A 20264-nucleotide genomic window follows, 5' to 3' on the forward strand; every position below is an offset into this window, starting at 1 on the left:
TTACATATGAAGAGATTCAATTCTGTTATTTTAACTTTCCAAAATTTTGGATGTATAAATAGAAATACTTCCCAATTTGCATTAAGTACAATTAAGTATTTCATTATTGCTGTAGTTGCATATTGTATTGCATGACTCTTGCAATTTCTTCTACTCCCTTTCCACTTTCAGGAGCTAAATTTTGTTGTGTCAGGGAATTTTAGGACTTGTCTCCCTCCCCTTTTTCCATCTACAAATTTCCATTTTTGGTGATGCACCCAGGCAAGATATTCTTAGTTAACTTAAATTCAGAGTGAATTAAAATTTTCTGACGAGGAATAAATCAAAAACTTTTAAATTTCAGCACTGCTTCTAAAAATAATCTTTCTAAAATGCACAATTTAAACTGTAGCTAGTTGACTCAGTGGATTGAAAGCCAGGCCTAAAGACAGGAGAGCCTGGGTTTAAATCTGACCACAGACACTTGCTAGTTGTTTGAACCTGCTCAAGCCGCTTAACCCCAGTTGCCTAGCCCTTACCAATCTTCTGTCTTGGAACTAATCAATTCACAACTATTGACTCTAAGACAGAAGGTAAAGATTAAAAAAAATGCACAATTCAATCTTTTATGATTCAGAATTTTCTATCATCTGAGTGTTATCAATCAGAACATCAAATCTCATTGTATAAATAGTATTAAAATAGTAAAAAAGGTATCAAGTGACATTTGTTATAATCCTAAATCATATCCACTATTAAAAATTTTAAATGACATTACTGATTTTAATTTCTTTTCTTGTTATTTTCCTCAATATGAAGTGCAATTGTAGAATTTGTTGAAGTTAGTTGGGTTAAGCATGATTTATTATGTACATAAATATCCACACTAATTTTTAAATATAATCAGGAAGATTAGCATTGACTCGCTGGCCTAGGTCTGGAATGAAATTAGATAAGATCTCAAGTATGCCACATTTTGGAGGAGAGTTTTAGTGTAGACAGTGTAGCCCAGAACTCTATACTATTTGAGTTCTTTATCAACCAGTACAATGATCACTGATAAAAGTGGTAAGGTATGAAGAATATTCTTAAAAGTAGTAACCATTTGAGATGGTTTTAAAATTATATATATACAAATATATAAGTTCTAAGAGTTTAAAATTCTGTTTGTAAGACTATAAAATCAACATACAAAAAAGATATAGATAATCAGATAAACCCACCATTTTCCATTTTTAAAAAAGATTTTTTTAACATAACACCACCATGATAAGCAGGACAAATTTCTAACTCCAGCATTGAAATTAGGAGTAAACATAATCTGTTTCTATTATTTACCTTGGATTACTAGGCAGGAAACCTGATGAGAACAGGGATTATGTCTTATCCAAATGATGTATTTCTCCCTGCATCTAACAGAGTTATATTATATATATATATATATATATATGTTCTGTATATAAGAAGTACTCCATAAATGCTTATGGAAAGGATGAACAAATTCATGCATTTAGTATGTGTTATGAACCAGTGCCATATTGTATTGAATTTTGCATACCAAAACACAAACCATTTTAAAATTGACTATTAAAGATTTTCCTAAATGCAAAAGCATTTATAATACCAAAAGAAAGTTGGAGGCAAAATGATGCATTTGTCTGATGAAGTCTGTGTGTTTGCTGACTTAAAAAAAAATTCTCCCCTGTCCCCACCTCAGCAGCTAGTTAGGTATTCTATCACCTTGCATTCATGTCTTTCTTATTAACACTACATTGTAGGACAGGACATTTCCATAACAGAGGATAGTCTATGCTTTAATATTTCCTTCATCTTATTTAGATAAAAAAAAGTCAAACAGGTTGAGTTGACAAAATTACATGAGAAGCTGTTGGCTGGATGGATGGACAGAGAGACAGACAGACAGACGGATAGGCAGGCTGGCTGACAGACAGACAGGCATAGGATGTAAAAATTCTCAAAGCCATGAATAAAGAATGGGCATTACCATAATTCTAAAATGACACAAACCAAAAGAGCTTTCCAAGAATGAGACTTGACTTTTGGGACATGTTAATTAATTGTTCCTCAAGACTCTATCACTATTCTCTTTATATACTTTTCAACTTGATACAGTGCACCCCTTTTCCCTACTTTCTCCAGTCATAGCTTTCCATTCTACCTGAAAACAGTTATTTTATTTTTAGGAATAAGTGCTCTCAGTTGGGATGCTTAGGGGCAGTTAGATGGTGCAGTGGATAGAGTGCCAAGTCTAGAGTCAGAAAGAATCATCTTATGTTCAAATCTGCCCTCAGACACTTATGAGCTCTGTGACCCAGGGAAAGTCATTAAACCTTGTTTGCCTCAGTTTCCTCATCTGTCAAATGAGCTAGAGAAGGAAATGGCAAATGATTCCATTATATTTGACAAGAAAACCCCAAATAGGGTCACAAAAAGTCAGACACAACTGAAAACAAACAACCAAAAGATTGAGTCTTCTATCCAAACTATAACCTGTATTTCTACTTGTCTGGTCTCTCCCTCAGTTTGTTTGAAACAGTATCTTTCATTGTCAACCCATCTATCCCCAAACTCTCATTCTCATTTCTTGATTATTTCTATTAATGGTATCAGCATTCCCTGCTCACACAGGCAAAAACTTAGATTTTTTTTTCTTACCTTCCCCCCTTCTACCCCATGAATCAGTTACCAAATCCTAAATATTTTCCCCATAAACATTTATCTCTTTCCTTCCATTCCCATCACCACAAATCCAGAACAGGCCCTAAATAACCTTCCTGAATGATCTAACTAGTCTTCTAACTGGGATTCATGCCTTCATTCTTGACTTCCCTACAATCTATCCTACATATCACTTGCCAGGTGCACAAGTTCAATCATGCCATCCCTGTGTTCAAAACTCCTTGATAACTCTTGAGTGTTTATTTACCCTTTCCTCATTGTGTCCAACCTGCTTTTCTAGCCTTATCTCTTATAACTATTGTTCATATTCCCTATACTCTGTATGAGAGGTTCTTCATCATTTTTTGCAACATAGAATCTTGGCAGTCTGAAGCCCATTTCTCTGAATGATGTTTTTAAATGCATAAAATAAAATCTATAGAATTACAAAGGAAACCAATTATGTTGAAATACAGCTGCCAATTTTTTAAAACCAAATTTATGGACCTTAAATTAAGAACCTCTGCCTAAAGTATTTCTTTTTTCCCCAGAACATAATTCGTACTTTTCTGCTCCTGTCATTTTTTGCTCCCTGTATTCCCCACACCAAGAATATCCAAAGGTCCATCTTTGCTCGCTGAATTCAGAGTCATCCTTTAAGACCAAGTTCAAACATTTCTAGAAAGTTTTCTCTAATCCTTGTTGCTAATTAATGAGCCTTCTTTAAATTCTCAAACTCTATTTTCTATTTTTTGTGAGTATTTATCATCTGCTTTGCATTATAATCCCTTGAGCATTTTTAAAAAATCACTGATATTGGACAACAAACTCCTTCAAGAACTGGGAAGGTCTCTCTATTTTTGTATCATTTTTAGTGCTTAATACAGTGAGTTCTTATTGTAAAATTTTAGTGTGTTTTATGCATGACTGTGAGTGACTAGGTGTCTCGGTGTATGGAGCATTACGGTTGGAACTAGGAAGACTCATCTTCAGGAATTCAAATCTGGCCTCTGACACTCACTAGCTGTGTCCCTGTTTGCCTTAGTTTCCTCATCTGTAAAATGAACTGGAGAAAGATATGGCAAATCACACTAGAATCTTTGGTAAGAAAATCCCAAATGGGATCACGAAGAGTCAGATGTGATTAAAAAAGGCTGAATGACAACAACTTTTTGGATGACCTGACCATTTTACTGCCCTCTCCAAAATTTCAGATGATTTTTTCAAACCTTCACCTTCTGTCTTCAAATCAAAACTCTGTATTGGTTCCAAGGCTGAAGAGTGGTGAAGGCTAGTTATGGGGACAAGTGGCTTGCCCAGGGTTATAAAACTAGAAGTGTCTGAGGTCACATTTGAACTCAGGACCTCCTGTCTCTAGGCCTAGTTCTCAATACACTGAGCTAACTACTGCCTCCTCCAGATTCCTTTTTAAAAATTAAATTTCTTAAAAAATGTATCTGTATTTATGTATAATTGACTTGCCTGATATCTTTTTAAATGGAAGTGAATGAATTTCAATGCATAAAGTATCACTACCATCTCTTTACTCCTAAATTCAATGGCCTTTTCTAGGCTCTCATTCTCTTTAGAGTCCTTTTAGCTAAAGACTTTGTTGATCCCTCTTCCCATTCTGAGATTCTCTTCTCTTTGAGTTTTTAAAAATATTTCTCTCTCCCTATTCTTCTACCTCTGACTACTTCTTCATTGTGGTTCATTGTATTTTTCCTGTCCCTTAAACACAGTTGTAAGGCTTCCTCTATTTCTATCAAGGGCTCCATCTTTCTCAGTTTCTCAACATTGTGATCATCTACTCTTCATTCCTATTCATATCTCTATCAATTGGTTATCAAATCTTCACTGTTACTTCCACCATATTGCTGCCTTTCTCTTCACTAACACAATGAATCGTCTATTTCAGTCTTTTATCACCCCTCAGCCGGACAGTTACAATATCTTCCTAACTGTCCATTCTGTCTCAGGTCTCATCCTTCCCCACTTCATCTTTTATGTGGATGCTGAAATCATCTTGCTCAGACACTGGTCTGACCAAGTCCCTCCTCTGCTCACAAACAATTAGCCCTCTATTGTCTCTATGATTAAAAAAATACTAACTCTTTTGTTTGACTTTTAAAAACCTTAACAATCTGGCTGCAGTCTATATCTCCATACTTATTTCATATCCTTCCCTCCTTTGCCCTATTTCCTTCAAGGTCTTCTCTTGGAGAACATATCTCTCCAATTGTTAGCACTGTAGTAAGGGATTTCTAGCAGGGCATAACAGGGCAAGCTGACAGCATGAGACCCTAAAGACCAACATTCCATTCAGAACTCCCAGAAACTGGTCCTGGAGACAGAGCAGTTGTAGAAAGTGGATGGTGAACTCTGGAAGAGTGAGGCTGCTTTCCTCTAGCAGTCAAGAGAGCCCAAGGGTGCTATTTGGCTATTTCTGGGGTGAATCCAGAGAACCAGTGGTTCCTTTTCCTTTGGGCTTTCTTGTTTCCTGCCTGTCCCTGCTACTGGAGCTGGTGCTACTGCTGTGGATATTTCATCTGAGCTGTTACTTACTGGGAATGCTGCTTGACCCAAAGGAGGTCTCTGGTGCTATAAGAATCTTTGACCCATTTGTCCCTGGCCCTGTTAGTAACAAAACCCCCTTAACCTTAAATATTACTTTAGAAATTTAGTTTAGAATAGTTATTTAAGTATAAGGGGTTTAATCTCTAAGTGGGTTATACATTAGCTAATCCCTCATCCCTTTTCCCTTTCTCCATTTAGATAAATAAACTGTTAATTAACTGATATAGGGAGAGTTAAAGAAAGGGTTCAAACTATATATAAATTGACAGTTTAAAATCCCTTTCCACTATTTCCCTTGGTCCCCTCAAATATTTTATATATGTTACATTTCCTTATCTATCTATAGGGTGGAACTCTAGTAGCTAGGTAAGTTCCTTGAGGAAAAGGACAATTTTCTTTTGGTCATCATACCCTCAAAATGTAGCATAGGGCTTTACAAATAGTAGCCACATAATAAATCTTTGTTAAATTGAATTAAATCTTTCCCCTCCACCCCAAAATTACTAAACACTTATAGACAGAAATAAAAATGTAATAGTAAACCTATATAAAGTATTTGTTATGTATCAGGCCTGTACCATGCTAAGTACCTTTCAAATATTATCTCATTTTATCTTTATAACAATCCTGGAAGATAGGTGGTATTATTATTCCCATTTCACAAATGAGAAAATGAGGCAAAAAGAAAATAAGAAATGTCTGAGACTTGAGTGAAACTCGGGTTCTTTCTGACTCCACATTGGGGGGCTCTATCTGGTGAGTCATACTGCTTTTATACTCTATACCTTTTTCATCCATTTCCTATGATCCCATTAGCCTTCTTTTTCTCCTCCTTTATTTTTTAAAATTCTTACCTTCTGTCTTAGTATCAATTCTAAGACAGAAGAGCTGTCTTAGGGCTAGGCAATTAGAGGCAATTGATTTAACCAAGGTTACACAGCTCAGAAGTGTCAGAGATGAGATTTGAACCCAGGTCCTCCCAACTCAAAGCCTGGTGGTCTATCCATTGTACAACCCACCCCTCCCTCCAGCCCTTCTTGAAAGGTGAAGGACAATCTGGTCAAAGTTCATTATACTGGTAATGATCCAGCACAATGTAGTAGGATTGAGCCCTTGAATTCAAGTGTCAGAAAGAACTAGATTTGAATCTTGCCCCAGACACTTACTCTGTTTGATCCTGGTCATAAAACTTAATCCTTCTGGGCTCAAATTTTCTATTCTCTTAAGTAGGAGGCTGAACTCAATGTTCTCTCAGGACCCTTCCAGTTCTAAATTGATGGTCCTAGACTTTTTTAAAAGTCTAGGATGTTGTAGGATATAAATCCTAATTTGGGGGGGTGGGTATGGCTAACAGGAAGGCCCCCAGCTTTCAATGAGATGCCACTATCATTTCAAAGAAGGGTAACAGATAAACTGTGAGGTTTTTGCTTCCAAAGATTAAGAGAGAAAACAGTTGATAAAACCTCCAAAGGATGCTTGTGCTGATTTTATTCATTGTTTGACTGCTTGTTTTTGTTGAGAGTTGTTCCATTTATCATAAGCATTTTTTACTGTAAAACAAGTAAACTACTTACACTCAATAAGAAACTATTGCTCCATAGTCATTTCCATTTCTACAGTGTGTTGTAATGCAATGGCTATAAGCTCCTGTCTGGACATTTGTATTCATTAAATGCTCATCACCCTTGCTTCCTCTATTAGATTTCAAGTTCCTTGAGGGCAGCAACCATTTCTCATCTTTAATATGTACCTAAAGCCACTGTGCTCCATGCACTAGGAATACTCAATAAATACTTGTTGGCTTGACTTGTTTAGGATTAAAACAGTCTATCTTCAAGAACTTGAGAAGTTAGCAATGACTGCCAGTCTCTCTCTTTTTAAACCCTTATCTTCTGTCTTAGATTCAATGCTGTGTATTGGTTCCAAGGCTGATGAGTGGTAAGGGCTAGGCAATGGGGGTTAAATGAATTGATCAGGGTTACTCAGCTAGGCAGTATCTGAGATCACATTGGAACCCAGGTCCTTCCAACTTTAGACCTGGCTCTCAATCCACTGAGCTACCTAGGTCCTCTCTCCCTTCCTCCCCCCTCCTCTATTTTTAAATATAAATATAAATAAATATAATATATATACATACGTATAGGTAACAAAAACTAGATAAAAAGTAAACATCCATCTTCCCTCTTAAATAGGATATGGACGTTGTGCTTTGATTGTTAGAATGTTTTAGGGGTTAACCTGTCACATCTTGGTGGCTAATCACAGAAAGAAGTACTTCTTTTCAGAAACCAGCATTGGCAGAGTAAGATGAAAGGAGGGCCAGAAGAGGAGGGGGGAGATTGGGAAAGTCAGTTAGAAAAGTTTAGAAATGCAAAGAAAGTGAAGGATCACCTAACCCAGAACTTCTTTTTCAAAGGCATTTCATGGTAAACCATGTTTCACAAATATTTTAAATTTGCTACTAAAACCCAGGTTTTCATGCTTATAGTTTTTAATACTACTTAGACAGCTAGGCAGCATAGAAGAGGGAGAGCCAGGTCTGGAGTCTGGAGGACCTGGGTTCAACTCTGGATTCTGACATTTCCTAACCCTGGGCAAGCCATCTAACCCTATTTGATTAGCTCTTGCCTTTCTGTCTTAGAGTTGGCAAAAAGATAGAAAGAAAGGGTTTTTGTTTTTTTGAAGACTATTTAGACAACAACTTCTCATGATTTTGTACACAGATGAAAATTGATTTCAACTATCATTTTCTCCACAAAAATTCTCCATAGGGAAAATAAAATTTCCACCTATTTCCTTTAGTGAATTATTGCCAGTACTATCAGGTATTTGATCTCTGTTCAGAGTTAGTGGAGGTCCGTCCTTCTTCCTTCCTTCCTTCCTTCCTTCCTTCCTTCCTTCCTTCCTTCCTTCCTTCCTTCCTTCCTTCCTTCCTTCCTTCCTTCCTTCCTTCCTTCCTTCCTTTTCCTTCCTTCCTTCCTTCCTTCCTTCCTTCCTTCCTTCCTTCCTTCCTTCCTTCCTTCCTTCCTTCCTTCCTTCCTTCCTTCCTTCCTTCCTTCCTTCCTTCCTTCCTTCCTTCCCTTCTCTCCCCCTTCCTACCTCCCTTCCTTCTTTGCACTCACATTTTTTTAAACAATGGGGGCTTCGGGTTTGGCATCAATTCATGCATTTTGCATTTACTAATCTGTGTTCACATTGTTTCCTCTGATAGAAAGTAAGGTCCTTTAGAAGAGGGACTGTTTTGTTTTGGTCATTGTATCAGGAGTGCCTAGCATAGGTCCAGAACAAAAAAAAAGACACTTAAAAATACTTGAGGAATGAATGAATGAATGAATGAATGAATGAATGAATGAATAGCTACTATCCAGGGTCCTGAAACAGCAAGCTCTTCTTTCCAAAGTCTAGTTGGAAGCTCTAGCTCTATGGGAACAGCATTCTACTTGGGAAGAAACATTTTCTTAAAATTTTCCTAATATGAAAATCAATTTCTTTCAGGACTTCTTTGTGAGGTACTTCTAGGAAGGGTATTTTCCAAGTAAGCCTGGGAACTTATGTTGAGAGGCAAGAGCCTAGAGAAAGAGGCTAAGGAAAAAGCAAGTTAGGAGGGATTTAAGCCCAAAAATTTAACTGAAAAATTGAGATGGAAGTATGAAAGGTTGCCCCTACTCTGTCTTTCATGATGCTGACAGACTTATCTTCCTTATGCATACTTCTAGATCATGTCACTACTCTGCTCAAAAACTTTCCATGACTCCCACAGGCTGTGCCTAATTAAATTCACATTTCATAGTTTGACATTCAAAGTCTTTCTTATTTCTTATTAGATCAATGACTATGCTATCTTTTCAACCTAAGTAAAACATCCTTAGCATCAACCAAATTTGCTCCGGGCCTTCTTATATTTTCAAAGTCAATCTCTGGACTCACAATTTTTTCCTTCCTTTTGAATATATAATTAGAACATGAGTCGTCAGGGTTATCAGAGGCCATCTAATCCAACCCTCTCATTCTGCAGATGAGGAAATAACATCAATGAAGTAAAATGACTTGCCCAACTTTCATATATTAAAAAGGTTTTCTTTTTAGAAATGATCTATTATCTGGGCCATGATGAAGTTGGCTCATATTAGTTTATGAGAGTGGATAGTTAAATTTTCAGTGTGCGCATTTATACCTTAGAAATAAAAAAAATGCTACAATTTAGGGCATGAATTCTTGGTTTGTTGATTATCTAGACTTAAAGAAAGTGATGGGGAAAATGTAAATAATACAGATTAAATGTAAAAACATGTCATGACTACATTGTTTTTTGGAGAGTCAGTTGTTAAACACATCCATGTATACATACATATTGGTATTATGATAATAACAATATGGAAACTTATTAAGAAAAGTACAGCTTATATTTCAATAAAATGTCTATGTAGAATGCTTACAAGCATTAAAGCAATTTAACTAGCTATAATATTTTATATGTCATTAAAACAAGAACACAGTGAAAAACACTGAGGCTATAAACCACCAATTTCCCTCTTTTTCTCCTCCTATTAAAATAAGTGGTGACATTAGTGGTTAGTCAAGTCACTGTGTGTCCACTATGGAGATATATTTTATTTAGTAACCAAAGCATTTAGAGGCTTTAAAGATAAGTTGGTCCAATTCTTTCACTTTAGGGAATAAAGAAAATGAGGCTGTAGGGTTTGACAATTTGCCCAAGGTTACACTGAGGATTTTTAGAATCAAGATTCAAACTCATGCTTTCTGATTCCAAATTCAGAATTGTTTTCACTATCTCAGTAGGGGAAGGATTGTTTTCAGGTGAGTTTTAAATCTTTAAAAATAAATACTTTTAGAAAATAAAAAAAAACAACTTTTAGAATCAGTTGTAAATTTGAGGAAAACATTTATTCTAAGGAAATAGTTTATTTGCATTTTGACAACCATAAAGAGCCCTAGAAAGATATTTATTTTTAAACATTAGGGTAAAATCTGACATACTATTAAAAATATCCTTATCTTCTGTTTTATAATCAATACTAAGTATTAACTCCAACACAAAAGAGTGGTAGGGACCAGGTAATTGGGGTTAAGTGACTTGTCCAGGGTTACACAACTAGGAAGATTCTGAAGCTATATTTGAACCTGGGACTTAGCATCTCTAGACCTGGTTCCCTCTCCACCAAGCCACCTAGCTGCCTCCACTCATTCATACTATTTTTTTGTGTCTTACATCTAGATTAGTATAACAGCCTGTCCTATGAGTTTCCATGCCAACCTATCTACCATTGCCACTCCAATCTTCTGAAGGTATTGCCTTTCCTCCCACTCCTACACAAGTGCTTCATAAGTTCCTTGCATGTAGAGTTCATGGTAAATCCAGTGTTTGGGTTCTTCTTTTCCAGTCATGTTTGGCATTTAATAGATAACTAATGAAGAGTGACAGAATCTGAATTTACACTGTATCATGTCTAAAAGTTTCTCTAGGTCATTTCTTCTGTCCTGAACAATAAATCTTGTTTTCTGAAGGTCTCAGATAATTTCATAGTCTGAGATATTTCTGAACTATATTGCCAATTGTTATTACTTTAAGTAAGTAAAATCTCACAAAAATTAAAAGGATGAAATTTAAAATACAAATGACTGAACAAAGTATGGCAGATGAATGTTATAGAATATTATTGTGTCATAATAAACAATTAAGAGGATGTTATTGGAGAAATATGGGAAAAGCTTTATAAACTGATACAGAGAATTGTAAGCAGAACCAGGAGGACAATTCATACAATACCACTGTAAAAACACAACTTTGAAAGATTAAAGAACACTAGTCAACACAATCATAAAGGATGGATGATAAAAAATGCCTTTTGAGGGATTGGAGATGGACTAAATATGCAGAATGAAGCACATATTTTAGGAAGCTAGACAAAACAGGAATTTGTTTTGCTTGTTTATGTGTACTTATTGCAAGGGCTTTTGTTTCGTTTTTCAGTTGGGTGGGAGAAGCAGAGAGGGAAAGAAAATGAATGCTTATTTAAAAATTTAATTAAAAAAAGAAAATAATTACATGTCAACCTTACTGATATAAGGCCAGGTATAATGGACTGAAAGCCTCTAATAAAAATGAGATTGCCTAGCTGAACACAATTTTTTTATACTGGAGAAATTAGCTCAACACAATCGATGAGGACAGACAAAGGGAAAAAAGAACTTACTCCAAAGTCCACATACTGCACCAGGGCAGGAGGTATGGAAATAGAGATACTTAATCGTATTCAAGCTACCTTTATGATGAGTGGTCATGGCAGTGGAAATCTTAAGGGGTAATGATATCTAAGCCATGCAACCTATTTCTAGAAGATATGTAATAATATTTTATTTCTATAAATAATCATCACTCTAGAGAAAAGGTGAAATTAGAATTCTAATATTTGGGGTAAACCAAGTTGTGGGAGAAGCTAAAGAAGCCAGTTCATGTTATTGAGTAGCATAGTTGGTAGACTTTTGCAATGGAAAGTAGATCTTAGGAGATGGACAGAAACTTGTGAAACAATGATGTAGAGAGAGAACAACCCTACTCATGCTATTCCTCTGCTTTGCCATTTATTTCCCACCTAAAGGAGTCCAGGACATTTTCTCCATTAACAGGGATATTTTGACCACCTCCTCCTCCTCCCCTAGATCCCTCCTTGCTATGTAGCATGGGAAACAGGATGATGATCATTTTGTTTCTGAATATAAATTCTCCCAGTCTTACTCACCATTTTCTTCGAAGAGAAGACCCATGAGTGAGTAGGATTCTGCTTCTTTTTTTCCACCATCAGCTTTGATCAGTTGAGCAATGTTAAAACACCGTTCATAAAAGTAATTCCTCAACCATTTGTCATCCGGGTTGTTGAAGTAAGAGGCCAAAGCATATATGTAACTGTACATGTCTTCATAGTTAGCTTAAAATAGACAAAAAAAAATCCCCAACCCAAACCCACATCATTAATACATATTAAGAAAATAATTTGTAAAGAAATATGATGATAGAAAAGTAGGTGATTTTATACCCCCTCCTAATGACAAACTTAAGTGATGACCTAGTTTCTGTCTTTAAAAAGGTTAAAGAATTTTCTAAAAAGGGTTCATGGCATATTAAGTAGATGACTGACTGGCCTTAGAGTATAGAAGATCTGAGTTTGAGTTCTGCCTCATATATATACTAGCATTGTGACTCTGGGAAAGTCTATTAATTTTTTTGTGCTCAGAGCAATTAATCTTCTAAAACCAAAAATTATATACAGTTTGCTGATCTACATTCATGGAGAGAGTTTTCATACTGGCATACTCGTAGTTAATTCTACAGATGAAATTACAAGTCCAGACACTCACACACACACACACACACACAGACACACACACACACACATACATATATAGACCACCAAATGTATACAGATATCACTGTGTATATAATGATGATAATAGTAGCTAGCATTTATACAGTGTTCCAAAGCATTATTAAGATTTTTGGTATACTCTGTATAGGGTTTCAGAATGGTTTATGTGTGTTATTTTATTTTACACTTATAACAACTCTGTGATGTGGTGTAATTATCATCTTTATTTTACAAATGACGAAAGGGAGGCAAACAGAAGTTAAGTGATTTGCCCAAGATTGCATAGCTAGGAAGTATCTGAATCAGGATTTGAACTCTGGCTTTTTAAAATTTCAAATCCTGTACTAGCTGCCTAGAAATCTATTAGATAAATGGGAAATGAAGTAGTATTAGATCATGAATTGCAATTGCCAGTAAATTACTTAAGAAATTTTCTATAATGAATGAATTTCTTTCATTAGTAAATGTTAAAGGAACCAATTGAAAAGCAATTTGAAAATAAATCCCCTAAACTGTGTGAATACTCAAAGGGCAGCTAGGCGGCTCAATGGATAGAGCTAGACCTGGGTTCAGATCTGGTCTCAGATATTTCCTAGCTGTGAGATCCTGGGCAAGTCACTTAATCCAGTTGCCTAGCTGTTTTTTACTCTTAGAATTGAGATAAAGATGGAAGGTGAATAACCCTCAACCCAGTATGACTGAAAGAGATCAGAGGAGGAAAGAGAAACATGTATACAAAGATATTAATGGGAAACTGAGGGATGCCCATTTGTTGGAGAGTGACGGATAAAATTGTGGTTTGGAATGTAAAAAAATACTAATGTGCCATACCAAAAACATAGCTTTAAAGAAACCTAGTAACACCACTTGTATGAACTGTGCAGAGTAAAGTGAGGAGAGCAAGGAGAAGAAATTACACATTAATAACAACATTAAAAACATAAACAACTTTGCAAGATTGAGAACTCTGATTTCTCTCTCCCTCTCCCACCTCTCCTTCTCTCCCACCTCTCCCTCTCCCTCTCTCTTTTTCTCTTTCTCTTTCTTGCTCTAACTCTCTCCCTCCCTCCCTCCTTCTTTCCCTCACTTTCTCTCCCTCCCCCCTCTGTCTCTGTCTCTGTCTGTCTGTCTGTCTGTCTCTTCCCCTCCCTCTTTCCCTATTTCCCTGTCTGTTTCCCTCTCTCTTTCTCTCTCTCTCCATCTCCCTCTTCCTTTCTACCTGTCTGTCTCTTTCTCTCTGTCTCTGTCTCTCTGTTTCTTTGTCTCTGTATGTCTGTCTGATCTTGGACCAATGGCAGAAGAGTAATAAGGGCTGGATAATTGGGATTATGTGACTTTTTTGGGTTACACAATTAGGAAGTGTCTGAGGTCACATTTGAACCTAGGGTCTCTTGCCTCCAGGTCTAGCTTTCTATCCACAGAGCCACCTAGCCACTCTAGGATTTTATTTCTCTTGACTTTGTAATATTTGTTACAAGTTTTTCCATTTTTTCCTTTTTCATTTTTCACTTGCGGGAGATAAAGGTAGGAAGGGGAAAAATGCTTGTTAATTGAAAAAATAATTTAAAGAATATTCTGCCCTCCCCCCATTCCCATACCCAAAGTTAAAGTTAATAATGATAGAAATGAAATCACTTTAAGGTAGACAACGCAGTGGGTGAAAATCATGCCTAACACCCCTGGTGAGCTATAGATCACCAGTGACCAATAAACACTTATTGAAGGACACCAAAAAACCACCAAGATACTAAGGGAATAAATTTTATCCCACAAACTAAAACAAAACTTAGTACAAAATTAAATGACCTATTCAAAAACACAGATTCAACACCCAAGCACCTGGGTAAATATAGAAAGTATTTATAGGCTTCAAAAAAAGCAACTTTTCTCAACAGTGACATGAGGATGATGCATATGAAGAAGGTAAAAAGGAAATGGGAATACATAAGTCTTCTCTTCAAACTCCCTTCCTTTTCCTAACCCCCAGGGGGAAAATCTTTTGCTTCGAAAAGCAAGAAGAAATAAAAGGATAGTTAGATTGACTTAAGAATAATGTATTCAACATCTCCAGTTATCAGTAACATGGCTTTCTTTTTAAATTATTTTTTCAATTTATAAACATTTATTTGTTTTCTTTCCCTCCCAATTACTCCCAATTAAAAAAAAGCTTTTGTAAACAAATATGCATATTCAAGCAAAACATATTAGCCATGTCCAAAAATGTAGGTCTCATTCTACATTTTGAATCCAAAATATGTTTTCCTTTTTTTTTTTGCAAATTTATGACTCCATTTTTTTCTCATCTGGAAAATCTTAATCAGTAACCATGCCTTCTTATCTCATAGAAGGTATTGCAGACTATGAAATGTCATTGTCAATTTTCTCTTCTAAGGTGGGTGCCAGAACTCTCTAAAGGTATCTCTAAAGGTAACCCTCTGCCACTGGACAGTGGATTGAATATGTAAAACAGCCTTCTGTTATCATGATGGGGGTATGTAGGATAGCACGGAGATAGAGCTGGAAGGAATCATAGAAATCACCTAATCTTTTTTATAGATGAAGAAACTGAGGCAGAGAGAGGGTGGCTGTCCCAAGATCACATATTTGGAACAATCAGAAATCACATACAAAGCAAGTCACCATGGTGGGATCTTAGATCTAATACTTTAAGGAACCATAGTAGTTATTTATTTCAAACTTCTGTAGGTCTCTGGTCTCTTCAACTGTGTACTTGACTATTATCAGGGTATATGGATCTTGGATGACATTGTCAGGGATTTCATAGCTTGTTGGAAGGAACTTTCCACCACACAGTTCCAACATGGAAGATTCACTGCTGCTGCTTCTTGGTGGTGGAGGGAGACACTTAAAATACTAACCTACTTATGCTTGAGAGCATAAATATTCTCCCTAGGTTCCAAGCCAGTGCTAATATTCTATAGTTCTTGAGTAAGACTTGGATTTTCTTTGAAAGAAAAATGCAGAATGATGACATAAACCTGACTACAAGATAATTTAGGAGCTTTGTGGAATGAGACAGTGCTAATCTCTCGACAAAGATAAGGTAATTTGACAGCTTTTGAATATTAAAGGGACTTGCCAGCTTCCTTATTAAATTGACCCATCTCTAGGGTCCCAAAGTAGTCATTCTGTTACACATGAGCAAAACTTTGCAGTTTTATGAGCAGATAAATTTTCTTCTTAAATATACACTCTTTGACTTTTGAAAACAATCACCTCCCACTCTTCCACTCCAGAAGTGGTTCCCCATTTCAGCAATGACTGATAAGGAGAGCTACGGATATTCTGTAATCTCATTTTGTAAAGATAGGGAAAGTGCCTTTCATTCCTCTAGCCTAAAAGACTAGTCTGGACTGGCCAAACCAGTTTATCATCAGTTACAGTCTTAAAACCCATGGAGTTCTCTATTTTTCTGCCTCAATCTCTCTCTTTCTCTGTTTTTCCATCTCTATCTCTGTCTTTTTCACTCTCTCTCTGGCTCCCCTTACCCACAGGTTGACCCAATGCACACAGTAGGTCTGTCATAAATGTATGTTGACTGATTTACTGCTTCTAATATATAACTGCAGGCCATTACATTTTAGGGTGTCAAATTCACTGAAATGGTAAGAGCAGTTGTGATCTCTATGACTAGAGACAATAGTTATGCCAGTGAGACAACATTAACTGAAGAGACTTTTGATCTTGCTTGTAGTTTTAAAAGTCATCATGCCAAATAGTTCCTATTCTAACCAAATCTCTCCACCATATATACAAACCACAATTTGTTTTTTATTTGTAGATGGTTCTGAAATGATTTTTCCCAATCATTCTCAAAACAAACAAACAAAAAAAGACAACAAAAAAAGCTGTATTATAAGACCAAAATAAACAAACAAAACCCCAAAGGACTGGATTGCTGTTGATTTGGGACTATCAGTTATTTTCTAACTGAATAGATAATCCATAGAAGGCTTATATAACCTGGTGGAAGATTGTTTTATTAACAAAGACAAGGAAATATTTATTCAAAGATTAGAAAAAAAGACAGGCATGTGTTACAGTAAGTAGACAGAGTATTGGACCTGAAGCCAGGAAAACTTGAGTTCAAATTCAGTCTCAAATATGAGCTGTGGGAGCATGGGCATATCACATATGTCTACCCCAGTTTCTTCATTTATAAAATGAAGATAATAATAGCACTTATTTCCCACGATTATTATAAAGATAAAACAAGAAAATATTTGTTAAAGCATTCTGCAAACCTTAAAGCATTATAGAAATGATACCTATTATCATTTCAACAGCTAAGACACATTTCCCACTATGGAAGACCCTTCATAAAGATCAGCTTACTCTCTTTTCTAAAAGATTTCAACACATAATATTTTAGGAAATTATTTAAATTTCTTCAGGAAAGTGCCATGAGAAGTCTTAAGAGAAAGAACTGGCCTGAGTTGGACCTACATTCATTAGTGCCAAAGCTTTGATTAGATGGTGTGACCAATGAGACTCTCTAGAGATAGGCCTTTCCAATGAGCAGCAATGTTAGCATGCTGAGATGATGACCTAGCATCCACTAGGACCAAGATCATCAAATGACTGGGGCTAGGAGAAACTATGACCAAATTACTCTTTTCTCCATTAGAAGCCCCTGTGATTTAAAGATCTAGAATTCATTTAAGTTAATATGAAGGCTGAATGGGGAGAATGAGAAAACAACAATAATTGTTTACATTTAAATATTTTTCAAGAATGGCTTTTAGCAAGTTGCAGACATTATTTTTAACATGTTTGCAGTCTCAGTTGTCCCAAAGACAGGTACTACATACTAAACAGGACCAGGGAGTACTACATGAGTGTGCAAGGAATCTTGATTTTACACCAAATCTGGCAATTTCAGCTTTGACAAAAGTGAATCTCAGGCAAACAACTGGGAAACTAATCGAGGAAATAATTGCTTTTTATTATAAGATGCAAGGAAGAGGGGTAGCTAGGTGACTCAGCAGACTGAAAGCCATACCCAGAGGCAAGAGGTCCTGGGTTCATATTTAGAAGTTTTATATATGGAGCATTTTGACAACATTTCAAAGGCATTTAATTTTTAGAAGAAAATTATTTACAATCATATTTTTACTACTCAAGTAAAATGTTTTATTAATTGAAATATAGTTAACTAAGCTAATATTTGTACTAATATTCTACTTTAAAAATAAAGTAAAATTAAAATTAATTTTAGCTATCCCCCAATTTCTCCTTCCCTCCTTTTCATTTATTTTTTGTTTTCAGCATTGTCACATTAATTTGAAGAAAATTTGGATTATTTTATCAATCAATAAACTTTTACTAAGCATCCACTATGTGCAAGGCACTGTGTTAAACACTAGGAATACAAAAAGAGACCAGACAGTCCCTGCCCTTAAGGGGCTCTCAGTCTAAGATGTTATATACTATGCAAGGATAAGTTCCTTCACTTTTCCATAATAAACATGTTTCTACCATATTATGTGAATGGAATTTTTATTCATTATAATTTCAAATACAAATAAAGAGGTCAGCATTGAAAAAGATCCAGTTATAAATCTTTTCTAAAATTCTTTTAAAATCTATTGACTCATCTATTGTCCATCTGCTTAGTAATTTAGATTTTCATTTTTCCTATTTTCTTAAATCCAATTCGATTGTATAGTAGTTGTTATAAATTTTCAGCTCTGATTGATGAATTGGGTAACAACCATCCTTTTAATGGTCTGCTTAAAAATGCTTAATTTCAATGATAATAAATTCTGATTGCATAAATAGGGAATCCCAAAGTAAAAAAAAAAACAAAAAAAAAACTTACAAGCCAGCAAACAGCCATAATAACATGGCTAGTCAGAATAGTATCATTCTCTTGTCTCTTCCAGAAAATAGTCAAGGTGTATGAGTATTGAATAATTCCACTGAGAGAGAATTTATTATCATCATCACCATCATTATTTTTTCCTGTGATTTCATATGTATAAGGCCCTCCCTGTGAGGAAACTCCTACTAATGTTGATTAATTTATGCTTTGTATTTTATAGTCATCTTAGAGAGTGGCTCAACATATTGAAAAGTTTAGTGACTTTGCCAGGGTCCCACAGGCAGTATTATGAGATTTAAAATGGTTGAGGTCTTAAATTGTAGTGATTAAAATAGTGGAAGATATAAATTGTGATAGATATAAGAGAGGGTGAGTAAATTTGGCCGCAGAAATATGTTTCACTACAGTGTCTTGGGTTTAAAATCAAATATAAGGTGGTCACCAAGGAAATATTCCCAATTATTCAAATACCAAAGTCAATTGGGTTTTATAGAGATTTTAATTAACAATACAATGAGTAATCAAAGAAAGAGAGAGAGAGTAAGAAAGGAATAAGTATGAAGGACCTCAAGCCAATATGGCCTAGACATGAGTCTTAAAAGAGAAATCAGTCAGTTTTTTATAACTCACCATAAGATCTGTCTAAGTAAGGAATTCTAATGACACCAGGCCAGCATCTCAGCTGCTTTCACCAGCTCCCTCCTCCATCTGAATGTTTCAGAATCAGTCTCCTCAGAATGAGTCTCTCCAATCTGAATATTTCAGAATGACTTCCCAGCTCTTCCCTGAGCTCTTATTTTTAAGGGCAAAATCTTCTCTGTCACCTCCCCTAAGTCCTTACATCTACCAATCACTGTAGATGTTTCTAAAGGACCGCCCATTCTTAGTCCACACCTAAGAAGGTGTGGATTTTTGAGAAATTCACACCAGGAAAGCTCTGAGTAAGTTTTCCAGTTCTTTGTTCCTTGTAAATTCTCAAGTTGCTTGACCTTTATAGGTACTTAGCTTAAGAAAAGTATGGGTTTAAGTACTTTTCATTGTTCAGAAAAGAGTTTACAACTTTATCTTCCCCTAGGGCAGACCCAAGTAGGTAAAGTAGAATTCTCACATTCCTGTTTTAAGTAAAGTTCACTGCCCAAATGGGAAATGGTCTTAATCCAATCTTATAAAGTAGGGTCTGGGAAATTTTAAGGTTTACAGTATGCTGTCAGACATAAGGCTTGAATTCAAACCTTCCTCACTATGAGGTTAGCTCTTTAGTCAATGTACATCAATATTATATAAAAATCACTGAAAGTATCAGGAAAAAACCCTCAAACACATCACAGAATTTATGACATGGAAACCAAAGTGATTCACAAAAGGCTTCTACTGAAAGTGAATCAGAACTTTCCCTCATTATGTTGACTACTTTTATCTTGAAACTCTGAGATTAAAAAAAGCAAGACTCTGGGGTTTTGCCCTGAAAATATATGGTGTAAAAAAATAAAAGCAGCATATCCAAATGAAATTCCATCTGGAAATAAACAAAATTGGGTCAAAATCAATAGCTGAGTTATAGATGAAGGAAAATGACAGCAGAGCACATAACTGAGGTGTAGTCAAAGCCACTGATATTTTGAAAGGTTCTAGTGAAATCTCAAAGCACCATCAATTTATTTTTCTGGTTTCCTAACCATGTCACCAAGACGCCTGATGGTGCCTTGGCTTCTGGGTAATCAGCTCTCCTCTCCTCTGTTCTCTTCTCTTCTCCTCTGTCTCCTCTCTCTGTCTCTGCCTCTCTCTTTCTGTCTGTCTCT

The 20264-nt window shown here is 35.8% G+C and overlaps 1 protein-coding gene across 2 annotated transcripts in view; it reads right to left on the reverse strand.

Annotated features, from left to right (window-relative positions):
- TTC29 (tetratricopeptide repeat domain 29) overlaps positions 1 to 20264 on the reverse strand; it is a 258913-nt gene that overhangs the window by 196419 nt on the left and 42230 nt on the right. For both annotated transcript variants that reach the window (XM_056802751.1, XM_056802750.1), the window contains one exon: positions 11997 to 12182. In XM_056802751.1, coding sequence (XP_056658729.1) covers positions 11997 to 12182 — 186 coding nt within the window. The remainder of the gene's footprint in view (positions 1 to 11996; positions 12183 to 20264) is intronic.

Source organism: Monodelphis domestica, chromosome 6, assembly GCF_027887165.1.
Source record: "Monodelphis domestica isolate mMonDom1 chromosome 6, mMonDom1.pri, whole genome shotgun sequence".
Lineage (NCBI taxonomy): Eukaryota > Metazoa > Chordata > Mammalia > Didelphimorphia > Didelphidae > Monodelphis > Monodelphis domestica.